This window comes from Camarhynchus parvulus, unplaced genomic scaffold, assembly GCF_901933205.1.
Source record: "Camarhynchus parvulus unplaced genomic scaffold, STF_HiC, whole genome shotgun sequence".
NCBI classification, from domain to species: domain Eukaryota; kingdom Metazoa; phylum Chordata; class Aves; order Passeriformes; family Thraupidae; genus Camarhynchus; species Camarhynchus parvulus.
In genome coordinates this window covers 23,871-42,640 of record NW_022148974.1, presented here as the reverse complement: position 1 = coordinate 42,640, position 18,770 = coordinate 23,871, and the positions used below count along the sequence as shown (strand labels likewise).

The 18,770-nt window shown below is 64.0% G+C and overlaps 1 protein-coding gene across 1 annotated transcript; it reads left to right on the top strand.

The window, feature by feature from the left end:
- Positions 1-12,161: 12,161 nt before the first annotated feature.
- Positions 12,162-17,912, top strand: SCRT1 (scratch family transcriptional repressor 1). Its single transcript, XM_030970926.1, has 2 exons — positions 12,162-12,291; positions 16,899-17,912. The coding sequence occupies exons 1-2, from the start codon at positions 12,180-12,182 to the stop codon at positions 17,627-17,629; spliced, it is 843 nt and encodes a 280-aa protein (XP_030826786.1). The 5' UTR covers positions 12,162-12,179; the 3' UTR covers positions 17,630-17,912.
- Positions 17,913-18,770: the final 858 nt, after the last annotated feature.

The window sequence follows — 18,770 nt, the reverse complement described above, 5'->3', positions numbered from 1 at the left end:
ACCTGTGCCCCTCCCCCATTCTCACCTGAGCCCCTCCCCCATCCCCAGGTGCTCCGGCTGGGCGGGGCTCTGTGGGTGCCCCTCCCCCATTCTCACCTGTGCCCCTCCCCCAGTCTCATCTGTGCCCCTCCCCCATTCTCACCTGAGCCCCTCCCCCAGTCTCACCTGTGCCCCTCCCCCAGTCTCACCTGTGCCCCTCCCCCATTCTCACCTGTGCCCCTCCCCCGTCTCACCTGAGCCCCTCCCCCATCCGCAGGTGCTCCGGCTGGGCGGGGCTCTGTGGGACCCGCTGCCCCTCCCCTGTGCGCCCCTCCCCAGTCCCACCTGTGCCTCCCCTCACCTGGGGCGGGGGGGACGCCATCCGCCTGGTGCGCTCTGGGACGCGCGGGCCCCCGGGCTCGTGCGCAGCGGGGGCACCAGGGGCCCCCCCGCTGCTGGAGCTGCCCCGGCGTCAGGGGGACACACCTGGGGGGACATGGGACACACCTGGGACACACCTGGGGACATGGGGACACACCTGGGGGGACATGGGGACACACCTGGGGACATGGGACACACCTGGGACACACCTGGGACACACCTGGGGGGACACCTGGGACACACCTGGGGACATGGGGACACACCTGGGGGGACATGGGACACACCTGGGGACACACCTGGGGACACACACCTGGGGGACACACCTGGGGACACACCTGGGGGACATGGGACACACCTGGGGGACACATGGGACACACCTGGGGACACCTGGGGACACCTGGGACACACCTGGGGGGACACCTGGGGACATGGGGACACACCTGGGACACACCTGGGGGGACATGGGGACACACCTGGGACACACCTGGGACACACCTGGGGGGACACCTGGGACACACCTGGGGGACACCTGGGGGGACACCTGGGACACACCTGGGACACACCTGGGGACACACATGGGACACACCTGGGACACACCTGGGGGACATGGGGACACACCTGGGACACACCTGGGGGACACCTGGGACACACTGGGACACACCTGGGACATGGGGACACACCTGGGGGACACTGGGGACACACCTGGGACACACCTGGGACACACCTGGGGGGACATGGGACACACCTGGGGACATGGGGACACACCTGGGACACACCTGGGGACATGGGACACACACACCTGGGGACATGGGGACATACCTGGGGACATGGGGACACCTGGGGACACACCTGGGGACACCTGGGACACCTGGGGACATGGGGGGACATGGGGACACACCTGGGGACACACATGGGACACACCTGGGGGGACACCTGGAGGGACATGGGGACACACCTGGGACACACTGGGGACACACCTGGGGGACACCTGGGACACACCTGGGACACACCTGGGGGGACATGGGGACACATGGGGACACACCTGGGGACATGGGACACACCTGGGACACACCTGGGGACACACCTGGGGGGACACCTGGGGAGTATGGGGGACACACCTGGGACACACCTGGGACACACCTGGGGACACCTGGGGGACACGGGACACACCTGGGACACACCTGGGGGACACCTGGGGGACACCTGGGGGGACATGGGGACACACCTGGGACACACCTGGGGCACACCTGGGGACGTGGGGGGGACATGGGGACACACCTGGGACACACCTGGGACACACCTGGGGGGACATGGGGACACACCTGGGACACACCTGGGACATGGGGACACCTGGGGACACACCTGGGGGATACCTGGGACACACCTGGGGACATGGGGACACACCACACATGGGCACACGGGGACACCTGGGGACACACCTGGGGACACCTGGGACACCTGGGGACGTGGGGGGACATGGGGACACACCTGGGGGACAGCACATGGGGACACACCTGGGGACATGGGGACACATCTGAGGCACACCTGAGACACACCTGGGGACACATCTGGGACATGGGGACACACCTGGGGATGTGGGGGGACACGGGGACACACCTGGGACACACACCTGGGCACATGAAACACCTGGGGACACACCTGGGGCATGGGGGCTGCGGGTGTGGGTCACGCGGTCTCACCTGGCCCACACACTGTCCCCGGGGCATGGGCCACCTGGGACCACCTGGTCCCACCTGTCACATGGGGGTGCGCGCGGGCTCCGGTCTCCTGTCCCTGTCACTGTCCCCAGGGCTGGCGGCTGTCCCCCGTGTCCCATTGTCACCCCTGTCCCCTGTCCCCATTGTCACACCGTGTCCCCTGCCCGTGTCCCCGGGCTGTCCCCATTGTCACACACTGTCACTGTCCCCATTGTCACACCGTGTCCCCGGTTCCCCTTGTCCCGTGTCACCCCTGTCCCCATTGTCACTTTGTGTCCCCTGTCCCCATTGTCACTCCTGTCCCCTGTCCCCATTGTCACTCTGTGTCCCCTGTCTGTGTCCCCAGGCTGTTCCCATTGTCACACCGTGTCCCCTGTCTGTGTCCCCATTGTCACACTGTGTCCCCTGTCCCCATTGTCACACCGTGTCCCCGGGCTGTCCCCTGTCCCATTGTCACCCCTGTCCCCATTGTCACTCTGTGTCCCCGGGGCTGTCGCTCGGTGTCCCATTGTCACACACTGTCACTGTCCCTGTCGCTGTCCCCAGGGCTGGAGGTGCTGGCGCTGCCCGTGTCCCCGGGCTGTCCCCATTGTCCCCATTGTCACACACTGTCACTGTCCCCAGGGCTGGAGGTGCTGGCGCTGCCCCTGTCCCCATTGTCACACACTGTCACTGTCCCTGTCGTTGTCCCCAGGGCTGGAGGTGCTGGCGCTGCCCGTGTCCCCGGGCTGTCCCCATTGTCACACACTGTCCTCTCTGTTGTCCCCAGGGCTGGAGGTGCTGGCGCTGCCCGTGTCCCCGGGCTGTCCCCATTGTCCCCATTGTCACACACTGTCCCTGTCCCCTCTGTTGTCCCCAGGGCTCGAGGTGCTGGCGCTGCCCGTGTCCCCGGGCTGCCGCTCGGTGTCGCCGCGCTCGGGGGGCGTGGCCTGGCCGCAGGTGACACGCCGCTGGCACCGGACGCTGCTGGAGCTGGACCTGAGCGGGCGCCGCGACCCCGACCTGGGGGCGGCCCTGGCGCAGTTCGGGCCCCGCGACCCCCTGAGGGTGCTGCGGGTGGCGGGGACAGCGGTGACAGCGCGGGACCTCGGGTGCGACACCGGGGACATCGGGGACACTGGGGACATTGGGGACACTGGGGACATCGGGGACACTGGGGACATTGGGGAATTGGGGACACTGGGGGCATTGGGGACATTGGGGACAGTGGGGGCATTGGAGACATTGGGGGGAATTGGGGACAGTGGGGGGAATTGGGGACATTGGGGACACTGGGGACATCGGGGACATCGGGGACACTGGGGACATTGGGACATTGGGGGGAATGGGGGACATTGGGGGGAATTGGGGACATTGGGGACATTGGGACCCCCTGAGGGTGCTGCGGGTGGCGGGGACAGCGGTGACAGGGCGGGACCTCGGGTGCGACACCGGGGACATCGGGGACACTGGGGACATTGGGACATTGGGGGGAATTGGGGACATTGGGGACATTGGGGGGAATTGAGGGAATTGGGGACATTGGGGGGAATTGGGGACGTTGGGGACAGTGGGGACATTGGGACATTGGGGGGAATTGGGGACATTGGGGACATTGGGACCCCCTGAGGGTGCTGCGGGTGGCGGGGACAGCGGTGACAGCGCGGGACCTCGGGTGCGACACCGGGGACATCGGGGACACTGGGGGCATTGGGGACATTGGGGGGAATTGGGGACAGTGGGGGGAATTGGGGACATTGGGGACACTGGGGACATTGGGGACACTGGGGACATCGGGGGGACATTGGGGACACTGGGGAGATTGGGGGGAATTGGGGACGTTGGGGACATTGGGGGGAATGGGGGACATTGGGGACACTGGGGACATTGGGGACACTGGGGACATCGGGGGTACATTGGGGACACTGGAGACATTGGGGGGAATTGGGGACACTGGGGGCATTGGGGACATTGGGGACATCGGGGACATTGGGGGGAATTGAGGGAATTGGGGACATTGGGGACACTGGGGACGTTGGGGACACTGGGGACATCGGGGGAACATTGGGGACATTGGGGACACTGGGGACATTGGGGACATTGGGGGAATTGGGGACATTGGGGACACTGGGGACATTGGGGGCATTGGAGACATTGGGGACACTGGGGATATTGGGGACGCTGGGGACATTTGTGGGGTCAGGGGTCGCTCAGGGGACACCGGGGGGTCAGGGGTCACTCAGGGGACATTTGTGGGGTCAGGGGTCGCTCAGGGGACACCGGGGTGGGTCAGGGGTCACTCAGGGGACATTTGTGGGGTCAGGGGTCGCTCAGGTGCCCGTTGTCGCCGCGTGTCCCCAGGCCGCTGCTGGCGTGTCCGCAGCTGTCGCACCTGGACGTGTCCTCGTGCCGCCGCCTGCCCCGCGGCACCAAGCGGCCGCACCGGGGCCGGGCGGCGGTGCTGGGGCTGCTGCGGGCGCTGGGGGGCGCCACCGCGGCGGGGACAGCGCCGCACGAGGGGACAGCCCTCGGTGGGACACCCCCCAGTGGGACACCCCCAGAACCCGGGACACCCCCGAGCTGGGGACAGCCCTCAGTGTGACACCCCCCGAGCTGGGGACACCGGGACACCCAGCTGGGACCCCTCAGACTGGGACCCTCCCCACTGTGACCCCCCCAGAACTGGGGACACCCCCGGATGAAGGGACAGCCCTCAGTGGGACACCCCCGGGGCTGGGGACACCCCCAGAACCCAGGACACCCCTCAATGTGACACCCCCCAGCTGGGGACACCCCCCAGTGTGACCCCCCCAGAATTGGGGACACCCCCCGAGCTGGGGACACCCCCGGAAACGGGGACACCCCCCAGTGTGACCTCCCCAGAATTGGGGACACCCCCAGAAGCCAGGACACCCCTCAATGTGACACCCCCAGAGGGGACACCCCCGGGCGAACCGGGGACACCCCCAATGTGACCCCCCCACATGAGGGGACACCCCCAGGGGACACCCCTCAATGTGACCCCCTGAGCTGGGACACCCCCAGATCAGGGGACCCCCCCCAAAGTGACCCCCCTGCCACCAGGGACCCCCCACAAGGTGACCCCCCCCAAAGTGACGCCCCCGGCTCAGGGGACCCCCCAAAAGAGGAGACCCCCCCGGGATGAACCCCCCCATGAGGAGACCCCGCCCACAAAGAGGAGACCCCGCCCCCCAATGTGACCCCGCCCAATGGGACCCCCAAACAGGGGACCCCCCCCAGAGCCCCGCTTATGCAGAGACCCCCAAAAAAAAAAAAGGAGATCCCCCCCAATTCTGAGAGACCCCAAATCTGAGCCCCCCCAATTCTGAGAGACCCCCCCCCAAATCCGAGCCCCCCATTTGGAGACCCCCCCAATTCTGACACCCCCAATTATAAGACCCCCCCCCAATTCTGACCCCCCCCCCAAACCAACCGCCCCCTCCCCATTAACGCCCCTCCCCCATCGAGGCCCCTCCCCCAACCCTGGACCCCCCAAAACCTGAGCGACCCCCCCAGACCCCCTCCCCCTCCCCTCATTTTTTTATAGCCCCCCTTTTTGTAGCCCCTCCCCCTTTTTTGTAGCCCCTCCTCCTTTTTGTAGCCACTCCCCCTTTTTTATAGCCCCTCCCCCTTTTTTGTAACCCCCCCAATTTTGTAGCTCCCATTTTTGGGGGTCGCCCCCCCCTCAATAAAAGCGCTCTGCCCCTCCCCCACCCCCAAAATCCGGGAATTTGTTGGGGGGGGGAGGGGCCGAGGGGGGAGGGGCGATTGTGTCCCCGCCCCCCCGTTCCCCTCCCCCCCCCCAACGGGGGTCGTTTGTCACCCGCCTGCGGCAGCCGCCTCATTTGCATATTAATGAGGTGTAATGAGGCACGGAAGGCCCCGCCCACAGCCTGGGCAATGCCAGAGCTCACCTGGGCAATGCCAGGATGCACCTGGGCAATGCCAGAGCTCACCTGGGCAATGCCAGAGCTCACCTGGGCAATGCCAGGATGCACCTGGGCACGGTCAGAGCTCACCTGGGCAATGTCAGAACTCACCTGGGCAAGCTCAGAGCTCACCTGGGCAAGGTCAGAGCTCACCTGGGCAATGCCAGAGCTCACCTGGGCACCCTTAGAGCTCACCTGGGCAAGGTCAGAACTCACCTGGGCAATGCCAGAGATCACCCGGGCAATGCCAGAGCTCACCTGGGCAATGCCAGAGCTCACCTGGGCACCCTCAGAGCTCACCTGGGCAATGCCAGGATGCACCTGGGCAAGGTCAGAGCTCACCTGGGCAATGCCAGAGCTCACCTGGGCACCCTCAGAGCCCACCTGGGCAATGCCAGGATGCACCTGGGCAAGGTCAGAGCTCATCTGGGCAATGCCAGAGCTCACCTGGGCACCCTCAGAGCCCACCTGGGCAATGCCAGGATGCACCTGGGCAAGGTCAGAACTCACCTGGGCAAGGTCAGAATGCCTCTGGGCAACCCCAGCATAACCTGGGCACCCTCAGACCCACCTGGGCAATGCCAGGATCCACCTGGGCAACCTCAGAGCCCAGGTGGACAACCTGAGAACCTGCCTGGGCAACCTCAGCGCCCACCTGGGCAATGCCAGGATCCACCTGGGCAACCCCAGCATAACCTGGGCAAGTCCAGATCCCACCTGGGCAACCTGAGAACCCAACTGGGCAACCTCAGACCCACCTGGGCAACCCAAACATCCACCTGGGCAACCCCAGGACGCACCTGGGCAACCTTGGAACCTGCCTGGGCAACACCGTAACTCACCTGGGCAACCTCGAACCACCTGGGCAGTGCCAACCTCCACCTGGGCAGTGCCAACCTCCACCTGGGCAGCCTCAGAACCACCTGGGCAGTGCCAACCTCCACCTGGGCACTGCCAACCTCCACCTGGGCAGCCTCAGAACACACCTGTGCAATGCCAGGATCCACCAGGGCCCCCTCAAGTCCCACCTGGGCAATGTTGGCGACGGCTGGGCACCCGCAGCTCCCACCTGGGCAACCTCAGCGCCACCTGGGCAACCTGAAGATCTACCTGGCCAACCTCAGCTCCCACCTGGGCAACCTCCGAACCAACCTGGGCAACCTCAACTCGCACCTGGACAACCCCAGGAGTCACCTGGGCGAGATCAGAGCCAACCTGGGCAACCTGGGCGCGCTGCTGGGCAACCTGAGCAGCCACCTGGGCAACCTGAGCACCCTGCTGGACAACCTGAGCGCCCACCTGGGCAACCTGAGCGCCCACCTGGGCAGCATCCGAGCCAGCATGGGCGATGGCGTGCCCTGGGCAAGCTCGGTGGCACCTGGGCAAGAGCAGCGCCCACCTGGGCAAGCTGAGAGCCCACCTGGGCAACTTGAGAGCACACCTGGGCAAGGGCAGCACCCACCTGGGCAAGCTCAGCGCCCACCTGGGCAACTTGAGAGCACACCTGGGCAAGGGCAGCGCCCACCTGGGCAAGGGCAGCGCCCACCTGGGCAACCTGAGCACCCTGAGCAACTTCAGAACCCACCTGGGCATCCTCGGGATCCACCTGGGCAAGCACAGAACCAACCTGGAGCACCTCGGCGCCCACCTGGGCATCCTCAGCATCCACCTGGGCAAGCTGAACACCCTGGGCAACCCCAGCGCCCACCTGGGCAACCCCAGCGCCCACCTGGGCAACCCCAGCGCTCACCTGCGCAAGCAGCGCCCCCTCGTGGCCCAGCGGGGTATGGCAGCCCCTCCACCACCACCGAGCCGTTTAATTAAATGCTAATGAGATGGTAATGAGATGCAAATGAGCCTCCCTGGTTGCCCGCAGACTGTCGGGGTGGGGGAGGGGAAGGAAGCCCATCCCCCCCCCCCCCCCCATCAATTCCCGGGAATTCCACCCAAAAAAAATTTCGGATTTTGGGCTCCCAAAAGTTCTGGGATTTTCCCCGTATTTCCCCCCAAAAAATTCTGGGATTTTCTGGTTCCAAAGTTCCGGGATTTCCCCCCAAAATCCTGGGATTTTCCCGGATTTCCCCTAAAAAAATTTGGGATTTCAGGCTCCCAAAATCCCCTGACTTTCCCAGATTTCCCCTAAAAACCTTTGGGATTTTGGGCTCCCAAAATCCTGGGATTTTCCCGGATTTGCCCTCCAAAACCTTTGGGATTTTGGGCTCCCAAAATCCAGGGATTTTCCCGGATTTCCCCCCAAACCTTTGGGATTTTGGGCACACAAAATTCTGGGGTTTTCCAGGATTTCCCCTCCAAAAATTTGGGATTTTCTGGGGTTTTTGAGCTTCCCAAAATCCCTGGATTCCCCTGGATCTCAGCGCTCCCCAATGTCCCCAAATTTTGGGATTCTCCTAGAATTCTTCGTGTCCTCCAAATTTTGTGTTTTCATGAAACCCAGCGCTCCCCATTCCCATTTTCCCATTCCCATTTCCCCATTCCCATTTATCCCGTTCCCATTCTCATTTTTCCCATTGCAAATCCCATTTTCCCCTTTTTCTGTTTTGCCCATTCCCATTCTCCCATTTTTCCCATTTTCCCCATTTCCATTATTCCAATTTTCCCATTATTCCATTTTTTCCAGTATTCCCATTCCCATTTCTCCAATTTCCATTATTCCCATTATTCCCATTTTCCCCATTAACCCCATTATTCCCACTTTTCATATTTCCCCATTCCCATTTTCCCCATTCCTTTTTTTCCCCATTCCCATTTTCCCAAATTTCCCATTTTTTCCATTTCCCCCATTCCCATCTACATTTTTCCATTCCCATTTTCCCCATTAGTCCCATTCCCATTTTCCCCATTATTCCCATTCCCATTTTTCCCATTTCCCCCATTTCCATTTTCCCCATTATTCTCATTATTCCCATTTTTCCAGTTCCATTTCTCCCATTTTCTCCATTCCCATTTTTTTCATTTTCCCATTTTCCCCATTTTCTCTGATCCCATTCCCATTTTTCCCATTTTTCCCATTTCCCCTTTTTCCCATCCCCGTTTTCCCCATTTTCCCATTTTCCCCATTCTCATTATTCCTTTTATTCTCGTTATTCCCATTATTCCAATTTTCCCCATTCCTGTATTTTCCCATTTCCCCATTCCCTTTTTTCTCATTTTCCCATTTTCCCCGTTCCCATTTATCCCATTTTCCCAATTTTTCCCATTCCCATTTTCCTATTTCCATTTTCCCCATTTCCCCCATTTTCCCCACTATTCCCATTCTCATTATTCCCATTTTCCCCATTTCCCCCATTCCCATTCTTTCCCATTATCCCCATTCCCATTTTCCCCATTTCCCCCCTTTTTATCCCAAAATCCGTCTCTCTCTCCACTCCCAAATTCCGCCATTTCCCCCAAAATTCAGGTTTGGGATTCTCCCAGGTCTCAGATTTCCCAATTCCCCCAAAATTCAGGTTTGGGATTCTCCCAGGTCTCAGATTTCCCAATTCCCCCAAAATTCAGGTTTGGGATTCTCCCAGGTCTCAGATTTCCCAATTCCCCCAAAATGCGGGTTTGGGATTCTCCCAGGTCTCAGATTTCCCAATTCCCCCAAAATTCAGGTTTGGGATTCTCCCAGGTCTCAGATTTCCCAATTCCCCCAAAATCCGGGTTTGGGATTCTGGCGGTTCCTAAAACTCCTCGTTCCCGCGTCTCAGCAGTTCCGGGATTCTCCCGGGTCCTAAAGCTCCAAAATCCCCCGAATTCCCCCCAAATTCCGGGATTATCCGGGCTCCTAAATCTCCCCAAATCCCGCCAGAATTCCGTGATTCTCCCGCGTTCTAAAGCTCCCAAATCCCCCCGAATTCCGGGATTCTCCTGGGTCCTAAATCTCCCCAAATCTCCCAAAATTCCGGAATTCTCCCGGGTCCTAAAACTCCAAAAACTCCCAAATTCCGGGATTCTTCTGCCTCCTAAAGTTCCCAATTCTCCCCCAAATTCCAGGATTCTCCCGGGTCCAATCGCTCCCCGAATCCCGGGATTTTCCGGCTCCAATCCCTGCCCAAATCCCCCCAGATTACGGAATTCTGCTGGGTCCTATCGCTCCCCAATTCCCCCGTAAATCCCGGGATTCTCGTGGCTCCAATCCCTCCCAAATTCCCCCCAAATCCCGGGATTCTCCGAGCTCCAATCCCTCCCCAATTCCTCCCAAATCCCGGGATTCTCTCGGCTCCAATCGCTCCCAAATCCCGGGATTCTCCCGGGTCCTACCGCTCCCAATTCCCCCCCAAATCCCGGGATTCTCCCGGGTCCTACCGCTCCCAATTCCCCCTCAAATTCCGGGATTCTCAGGGCTCCAATCCCTCCCCAATTCCCCCCAAATTTCGGAATTCTCCCGGGTCCTACCGCTCTCAAATCCCGGGATTCTCCCGGGTCCTACCGCTCCCGAATCCCGGGTTTCTCCCGGGTCCTAGCGCTCCCAAATCCCGGGATTCTCTCGGCTCCAATCGCTCCCGAATCCCGGGATTCTCTCGGCTCCAATCGCTCCCAAATCACGGGATTCTCCCGGGTCCTATCGCTCCCAAATCCCGGGATTCTCCCGGGTCCTACCGCTCCCAGTTCCCCCTCAAATCCCGGGATTCTCTCGGCTCCAATCGCTCCCGAATCCCGGGATTCTCCCGGGTCCTACCGCTCCCAAATCCCGGGATTCTCCCGGGTCCTACCGCCCCCTAATCCCGGGATTCTCTCGGCTCCAATCCCTCCCCAAATTCCGGGATTCTCCCGGGTCCTACCGCTCCCAAATCCCCCTCAAATCCCGGGATTCTCCCGGGTCCTACCGCTCCCAATCCCCCCAAATCCCGGGATTCTCCCGGGTCCTACCGCTCCCAATTCCCCCTCAAATTCCGGGATTCTCAGGGCTCCAATCCCTCCCAAATCCTTCCCCCCGCCCCAATCGTACTCCTCATCCCGGTCTTCGCTCCAATCCCCCAATCCCGGGATTTCCCGGGTCCTACCAACCTTCCCCTCCAATCAATCCCGGATTCTCCCGGCTCCAACGCTCCCAATCCCGGTTCCCGGGTCCTACCTCCCAAATCCCGGGATTCTCCCGGGTCCTATCGCTCCCCTAATCCCGGGATTCTCCCGGGTCCTACCGCTCCCAAATCCCCCACGGGATTGCTCCTCCCAATCCGGTATCTCCCGGTCCCCAAATCCCGGGATTCTCTCGGCTCCAATCGCTCCCAAATCCCGGGATTCTCCCGGGTCCTATCGCTCCCAAATCCCGGGATTCTCTCGGCTCCAATCCCTCCCCAAATCCCGGGATTCTCCCGGGTCCTACCGCTCCCAGTTCCCCCTCAAATCCCGGGATTCTCTCGGCTCCAATCGCTCCCGAATCCCGGGATTCTCCCGGGCTCCACCGCTCTCAATCCCTCCACCGCCCCCGAATCCCGGGATTCTCCCGGGTCCTACCGCTCCCGAATCCCGGGATTCTCCCGGGTCCTACCGCCCTCCATCCCTCCTCCATCCCTTCCCCCTCCCCGCGGTGGGCCGGGTCCATCCCTCCCCCTCCCCTCCCCGCCCCGGGGCGGGTTCCCCCCCTCCCCGCCCCGCCCGCGCCCCCCCCCCCGCCCCCCGCCGTTCCCCGCGGCCGCCGCGCCCCCCCCCGCGTCCCCCCCGTTCCCGTTATAAGCGCGGGGCCGGTGCTGAGCGCTCCTCACACGCTCCGGGCCCCGCGCCCCCATCCCGCAGCCCCCCCATCCATCCATCCATCCATCCCCTCCTCCCTCCCGCCGCCGCCGCCGCCGCCGCCGCCGCCGCCGCTGTCCGCGGTGCTGACCGGGCGCTGCCCGCCGTGCTGACCCGGCCGCCGCCGCACCGGGACCCCCCGCACCGGGACCGCTCCCGGAGGTTCGGCCGCCCCCGCGCCGGTGCCGACCCCGCCGGTCCATGCCCGATCGCGGGGGTCCGGGAGCCGCCGGGCGCGGCCTCACCGACACCGACACGGCGGCAGCGGCGGCGGCAGCGGCGGCGGCTGCGGGCGGCCCCGGCCCGGAGCTGGGCGGCCGCGCCCGCCGCACAAAGCAGCCGTAGCTCGGTTCGGCACCCCCCGCCCGTCCCCCCCTCCGCCGCCCGGGGGGGGCCCTTTGTGGCGGCGGGGCCGGGCCCGGTCCCCGGTGGAACCATGCCCAGGTCGTTCCTGGTGAAGAAGGTGAAGCTCGATGACTTCCCCGCCGGCCTCGACGCCCCGTACGGCCGCGCCCGGGCGGATTTCGGCTCCCGGTTGCACGAGAAGGGTAAATACCGAGAAATACCGGGAAATACCGAGAAATACCGGAAAATACCGGAAATACCGAGCGCCGGGCCCCCCCTCCCCTCTCCCCGTCCCCCGGCCGGGAACCGCCGCATTCCGCCGCGCTGCCGCCGCCACCGGGCACGGCGGCACCGGGCCGGAACAAGCGGGGCGGAACCGGGGCAGAACCGGAGCGCAGAGCGGGCGCTGCTGCCGCTGCCCTTTGTCTGCGGGAGCCAAGTTCAAGGGCAGCGGCGGCCCCGTTGTCCCCGTTGTCCCCGTTGTCCCCGTTGTCCCCGTTGTCCCCGTTGTCCCCGTCCTGCTGCCGGCGGCCTTTGTGCGGAGCGCGGCCCCGGCCGGGCCCGGTGCGGCGGCGGCGGCGGCGGCTGCGGCGCGTTGCGTAACCGGGACCGGCGGAACCGCCGCAGCCGCCGCCGCACCGGGCCCGGGCCGGCCCCGCCGTGACCTTGAGCGGGGCCGGGGCAGCGGCGGCGGGCGGGGAATGCGGGAATGCGGGAGCGCGGATGGCGGCGGCGCCGGGAATGCGGGAACGGAGCGGGACAGCGGCCACAGGGGAAGGGACAGCGGCGACAAGGGGACACTGGGATGCGGGAGGCAGGGACCGGGAATGCGGGCACGGACGGGGACGGCGACAAGGGAAGGGACAGCGGGGTGAGGGGACAGGGACGGGGGACAGAGGACGGGGACAGGGGACAGGGGACGGGGGACAGGGAACAGGGGACTGGGAACAGGGAACAGGGGACTGGGGACAGAGGACAGGGGACAGAGGACAGGGGACAGGGGACGGGGACAGAGGACAGGGGACAGGGGACAGGGGACGGGGACAGGGGACGGGGACTGGGAACAGGGAACAGGGGACTGGGGACAGAGGACAGGGGACAGGGGACACTGGCGCAGGGACAGGGACAGGGACAAGGGAAAGGACAGAGCGGTGAGGGCAGGGACCGGGAATGCGGGAACAGACGGGGACGGCGACAAGGGAAGGGACAGAGCGGTGAGGGCAGGGACAGGGGACAGGGGACAGGGGACGCTGGCGCAGGGACAGGGACAAGGGAAGGGACAGAGCGGTGAGGGCAGGGACAGGGGACAGGGGACAGGGGACAGGGGACAGGGGACAGGGAGGGTGACAAGGAAAGGAGAGCGGTGAGGGCAGGGACAGGGGACAGAGGACAGGGGACAGGGGACACTGGCTCAGGGACGAGGACAAGGGAAGGGACAGAGCGGTGAGGGCAGGGACAGGGGACAGGGGACAGGGGACGCTGGCGCAGGGACGGGGACAAGGGAAGGGACAGAGCGGTGAGGGCAGCGATGCGGGGATGGAGGAAGGAGGGACGGGAACAGGGGACAGGGGACAGGAGCCAGTGGCAGGGACGGGGACAGGGACAGAGGACAGTGGCCGGGGCTGCGGGGCCAGAGGCTGCGGAGATTGGGGACAGAGGAGAAGGGAGAGGGCAGGAGGACGCGTGCAGGGACAAGGACTGGGCACAGGGACAAGGACAAGGGAAAGGGACAGGGATGGGGACAGCAATGCGGGGACAAGGGACAGGGACAGAGACACGGGCAGCGATGGGGACGGGGACAGGGACAGGGACAGGGACAGGGACTGCAGGGACTGCGGGGACAAGGGACAGGGACAGGGACTGCAGGGACGGGGACAAGGGACAGGGACAGGGACAGGGACAAGGCAAGGGACAGGAAACCAACGGCAGGGATGGGGACAGCAATGCGGGGACAAGGGACAGGGACAGGAGCCAGTGGCAGGGATAGGGACAGGGAACAACGGCAGGGATGGGGACAGCAATGGGGGCCAATGGACAGGGACAGGAGCCAGTGGCAGGGATAGGGACAGGGGACAGGGATGGGGACAGGGACAGGCTGTGGGACAGACAGGGACACAGGGCCAGGGATGGGGACAGGGGTGTGGGAAGGGACAGGGGCGGGGACAGGGTTGGGGACAGGGACGGGGACAAGGGACAAGGGACAGGGGACAGGGGGCAGGGGACAGGGGACAAGGGCTGGTCAGGAGTTGAGTCGGGCACAGTCTGGCAGAGGGAAGCGCCGGGGGTCAGGAAGGGGGACAGAGCGGGGACAGAGAGGGGACAGACAGGGGGACAGACAGAGGGACAGACAGGGGGACAGAGAGGGGGACAGACAGGGGGACAGACAGGGGGACAGACAGAGGGACAGAGAGGGGACAGAGAGGGGACAGAGAGGGGACAGACAGGGGGACAGAGAGGGGACAGACAGGGGGACAGACAGGGGACAGAGAGGGGACAGACAGGGGGACAGACAGAGAGGGACAGACAGGGGGACAGACAGGGGACAGACAGGGGACAGACAGGGGGACAGACAGAGGGACAGGCAGGGGGACAGACAGGGGACAGAGAGGGACAGAGAGGGGACAGACAGGGGACAGAGAGGGGGACAGACAGGGGACAGACAGGGGACAGACAGGGGACAGACAGGGGACAGACAGGGGGACAGACAGGGGACAGACAGGGGACAGACAGGGGGACAGACAGGGGACAGACAGGGGACAGACAGAGAGGGACAGACAGGGGACAGAGAGGGAGAGACAGGGGGACAGAGAGGGACAGGCAGGGGACAGACAGGGGACAGACAGGGGGACAGACAGGGGACAGACAGGGGACAGACAGGGGGACAGAGAGGGGACAGACAGGGGGACAGAGAGGGGACAGACAGGGGACAGACAGGGGACAGACAGGGGACAGACAGGGGGGACAGAGGACAGCAGGGGACAGACAGGGGGACAGACAGGGGACAGAGAGGGGACAGACAGGGGGACAGGCAGGGGGACAGAGAGGGACAGAGAGGGGGCAAGGCAGAGGGGGACAGACAGGGGGACAGGCAGGGGGACAGAAGAGGGACAGAGGGGGACAGACAGAGGGACAGACAGGGGGACAGAGAGGGGGACAGAGAGGGGGACAGGCAGGGGACAGACAGGGGGACAGAGGGGACAGAGAGGGGACAGACAGGGGACAGACAGGGGGACAGGCAGGGGACAGACAGGGGACAGGCAGGGGGACAGACAGGGGACAGAGAGGGGACAGGCAGGGGACAGGCAGGGGGACAGGCAGAGGGACAGGCAGAGGGACAGAAGGGGACAGAAGAGGGACAGAGAGGGGACAGGCAGGGGACAGAGAGGGGACAGACAGGGGGACAGTGTGACAGACAAAGGGAGAAGCAGGGGGACAGCGAGGGGACACAGGGGGACACACAGGGACACACAGGGGACACAGCGGGGGACACGCAGTGACACACGGGGCACACAGGGGGCTAGACACACAGGGCCAGGGGACACAGGGGACATAGAAGGGACACGCACAGGACAGCCAGGGGGACACACAGGGGGACACACAGGGGGACACAGGAGGGACAGACAGGACAACAAGGGGGACAGAGAAGGTACACACAGAGGGACACGCACGGGACAACCAGGGGCACACATAGGGGGACACAGGAGGGACACGCACAGGACAGCCAGAGGGACACAGATGGGACACACATGGGACACACAGGGTGGTGACACACACAGGAGGGACACAGAGGAGCAGGACACGGAAGGGGACACATGGGACACGCGGGAGGGGGACACAGAACGGACTGGCGGGGGGACACTGGGGGGACAATCAGGGCGGCACACAAGGGACACACAGGACAACCACGGGGACGCGCAGGGACACCATCACCTCCAGCCCTTCCCCACCACCAAGCCACGCGTGTCCGCATCCCCTGAACCCCCCTGACCGCTGTCCCCCCCCTGAACCCCCTTGACCGCTGTCCCCTCCCTTGACCGCTGTCCCCATCCCCCGAGCCCCCCTGACCGCTGTTCCCACCCCTGAACCCCCCTGACCGCTGTCCCCTCCCTTGACCGCTGTCCCCACCCCCTGAACCCCCCTGACCTCTGTCCCCTCCCCCCCGAACCCCCCTGACCCCTGTCCCCTGCCCCGAGCTCCCCTGACCGCTGTCCCCGCGCTGTCCCCATCCCCTGACCCCTGTCCCCACCCCTGAACCCCCCTGACCGCTGTCCCCACCCCTGACCGCTGTCCCCGCGCTGTCCCCACCCCCGAGCCCCCCTGACCGCTGTCCCCACCCCTGAACCCCCCTGACCCCTGTCCCCTTCCCCCGAGCCCCCCTGACCGCTGTCCCCGCTGTCCCCATCCCCTGACCCCTGTCCCCTCCCCGAGCCCCCTGACCGCTGTCCCCACCCTTGACCGCTGTCCCCACCCCCCGAGCGCCCTGACCTCTGTCCCCCCCCCGAACCCCTGACCCCTGTCCCCTGCCCCTGAGCTCCCTGACCGCTGTCCCCGCTGTCCCCTCCCCTGACCGCTGTCCCCACCCCTGAACCCCCCTGACCTCTGTCCCCTCCCTGACCGCTGTCCCCACCCCCCGGGCCCCCCTGACCTCTGTCCCCGCGCTGTCCCCTCCCCCCCGAGCCCCCTGACCGCTGTCCCTCCCTGAACCCCTGACCGCTGTCCCCATCCCCGAGCTCCCCTGACAGCTGTTCCCACCCCTGAACCCCTTGCACCCCCCGAGCCCCCCTGACCGCTGTCCCCGCGCTGTCCCCAGGGTACATCAGCGACTACATGGCACCCTCGGCCTTCGAGGGGGACCCCGAGGCGGCTCTCAAGGTCCCGTCGCCGGACTCGCTGTACCCGGGCGGCCGCGGCGACTTCGGCGGCGGCGACTCGGAGCCCCCCGACAGCCCGCACTCGGGCATGGCCGGCGGCTACATCAACGGCGACGCCGCCGTCAGCGAGGGCTACGCCGTGGACGCCTTCTTCATCACGGACGGCCGCTCCCGGCGCAAGGTGAGCGGCGGCGCGGCGGCGCGGAGCCTGCCCCGGCACACGTGCGGCGAGTGCGGCAAGAGCTACGCCACCTCGTCCAACCTGAGCCGCCACAAGCAGACCCACCGCAGCCTGGACAGCAAGATGGCCAAGAAATGCCCCACCTGCGGCAAGGTGTACGTCTCCATGCCGGCCATGGCCATGCACCTGCTGACCCACGACCTGAAGCACAAGTGCCAGGTGTGCGGCAAGGCGTTCAGCCGGCCCTGGCTGCTGCAGGGCCACATGCGCTCGCACACCGGCGAGAAGCCGTTCGGCTGCGCGCACTGCGGCAAAGCCTTCGCCGACCGCTCCAACCTGCGCGCCCACATGCAGACCCACTCGGCCTTCAAGCACTTCAAGTGCAAGCGCTGCAGCAAAACCTTCGCCCTCAAATCCTATCTCAACAAGCACTACGAGTCCGCCTGCTTCAAGGGCGCCGCGGCGCCCCTCAGCCCCCTGCACGCCTGAGGGGCCCGCGTGGGCTCCGCGCCCCCCGCCCGCCCGAGCCGCGCCCTTCCCCTCTCGAGGCTCCTCCGCACGAAATTCGCCCCTCCGGGATCCAGAGGGAGAGGTCACCCCCCGGTTCTGCCCCTCCGAGCGCGGCGCCGAGGGTCGGTGCGGCGGCACCGAGCTCCCGTCGGGATCGGCGCCTCGGCTTGCGGCCGGCAGGATTCGCCCGTCAGGATTCACCTCTCAAACTTCATCGTTCGGGATTCACCTTCGAAATTTCACCCGTCGGGATTCACCTTCGAAATTTCACCCGTCAGGATTCATCCTCCAAAATTCACCCTCCAAAATTCACTTTTGAAATTTCACCTGTCAGGATTGACCTGTCAGGATTCGCCCTTCGGGATTCACCTCTCAAACTTCACCTGTCAGGATTCACCTCTCGAATTTCACTCTTCGGGATTCACCTTGGAAATTTCACCTGTCAGGATTCGCCCTTCAGGATTCACCTCTCAAACTTCATCGTTCGCGATTCTCAAACTTCACCCGTCGGGATTCACCTTTGAAATTTCACCTGTCGGGATTCACCTCTCAAATTTCATCCTTCAGGATTCACCTTTGAAATTTCACCCGTCAGGATTCATCCTCCAAAATTCACCTGTCGGGATTCACCTGTCGGGATTCACCCTTCGGGATTCACCCTTCAAAATTCACCTCTCAAAATTCACTTTTGAAATTTCACCTGTCAGAATTCACCTGTCAGGATTCACCCTTCGGGATTCACCTCTCGAATTTCACCCTTCAAAATTCACCTCTCAAAATTCTATTCACCTGTCAGGATTCACCTGTCAGATTCACCTCTCAAACTTCATCGTTCGCGATTCTCAAACTTCACCCCTCGGGATTCACCTTTGAAATTTCACCTGTCAGGATTCACCTGTCAAAATTCACCCGTCAGGATTCACCTGTCAGGATTCACCTCTCAAACTTCACCCTTCGGGATTCACCTTTGAAATTTCACCTGTCAGGATTCACCCGTCAGGATTCACCCTCCAAAATCCACCCTTCAAAATTCACCTCTCAAAATTCACTTTTGAAATTTCACCTGTCAGGATTGACCTGTCGGGACTCACCTGTCAGGATTCGCCTGTCAGGATTCGCC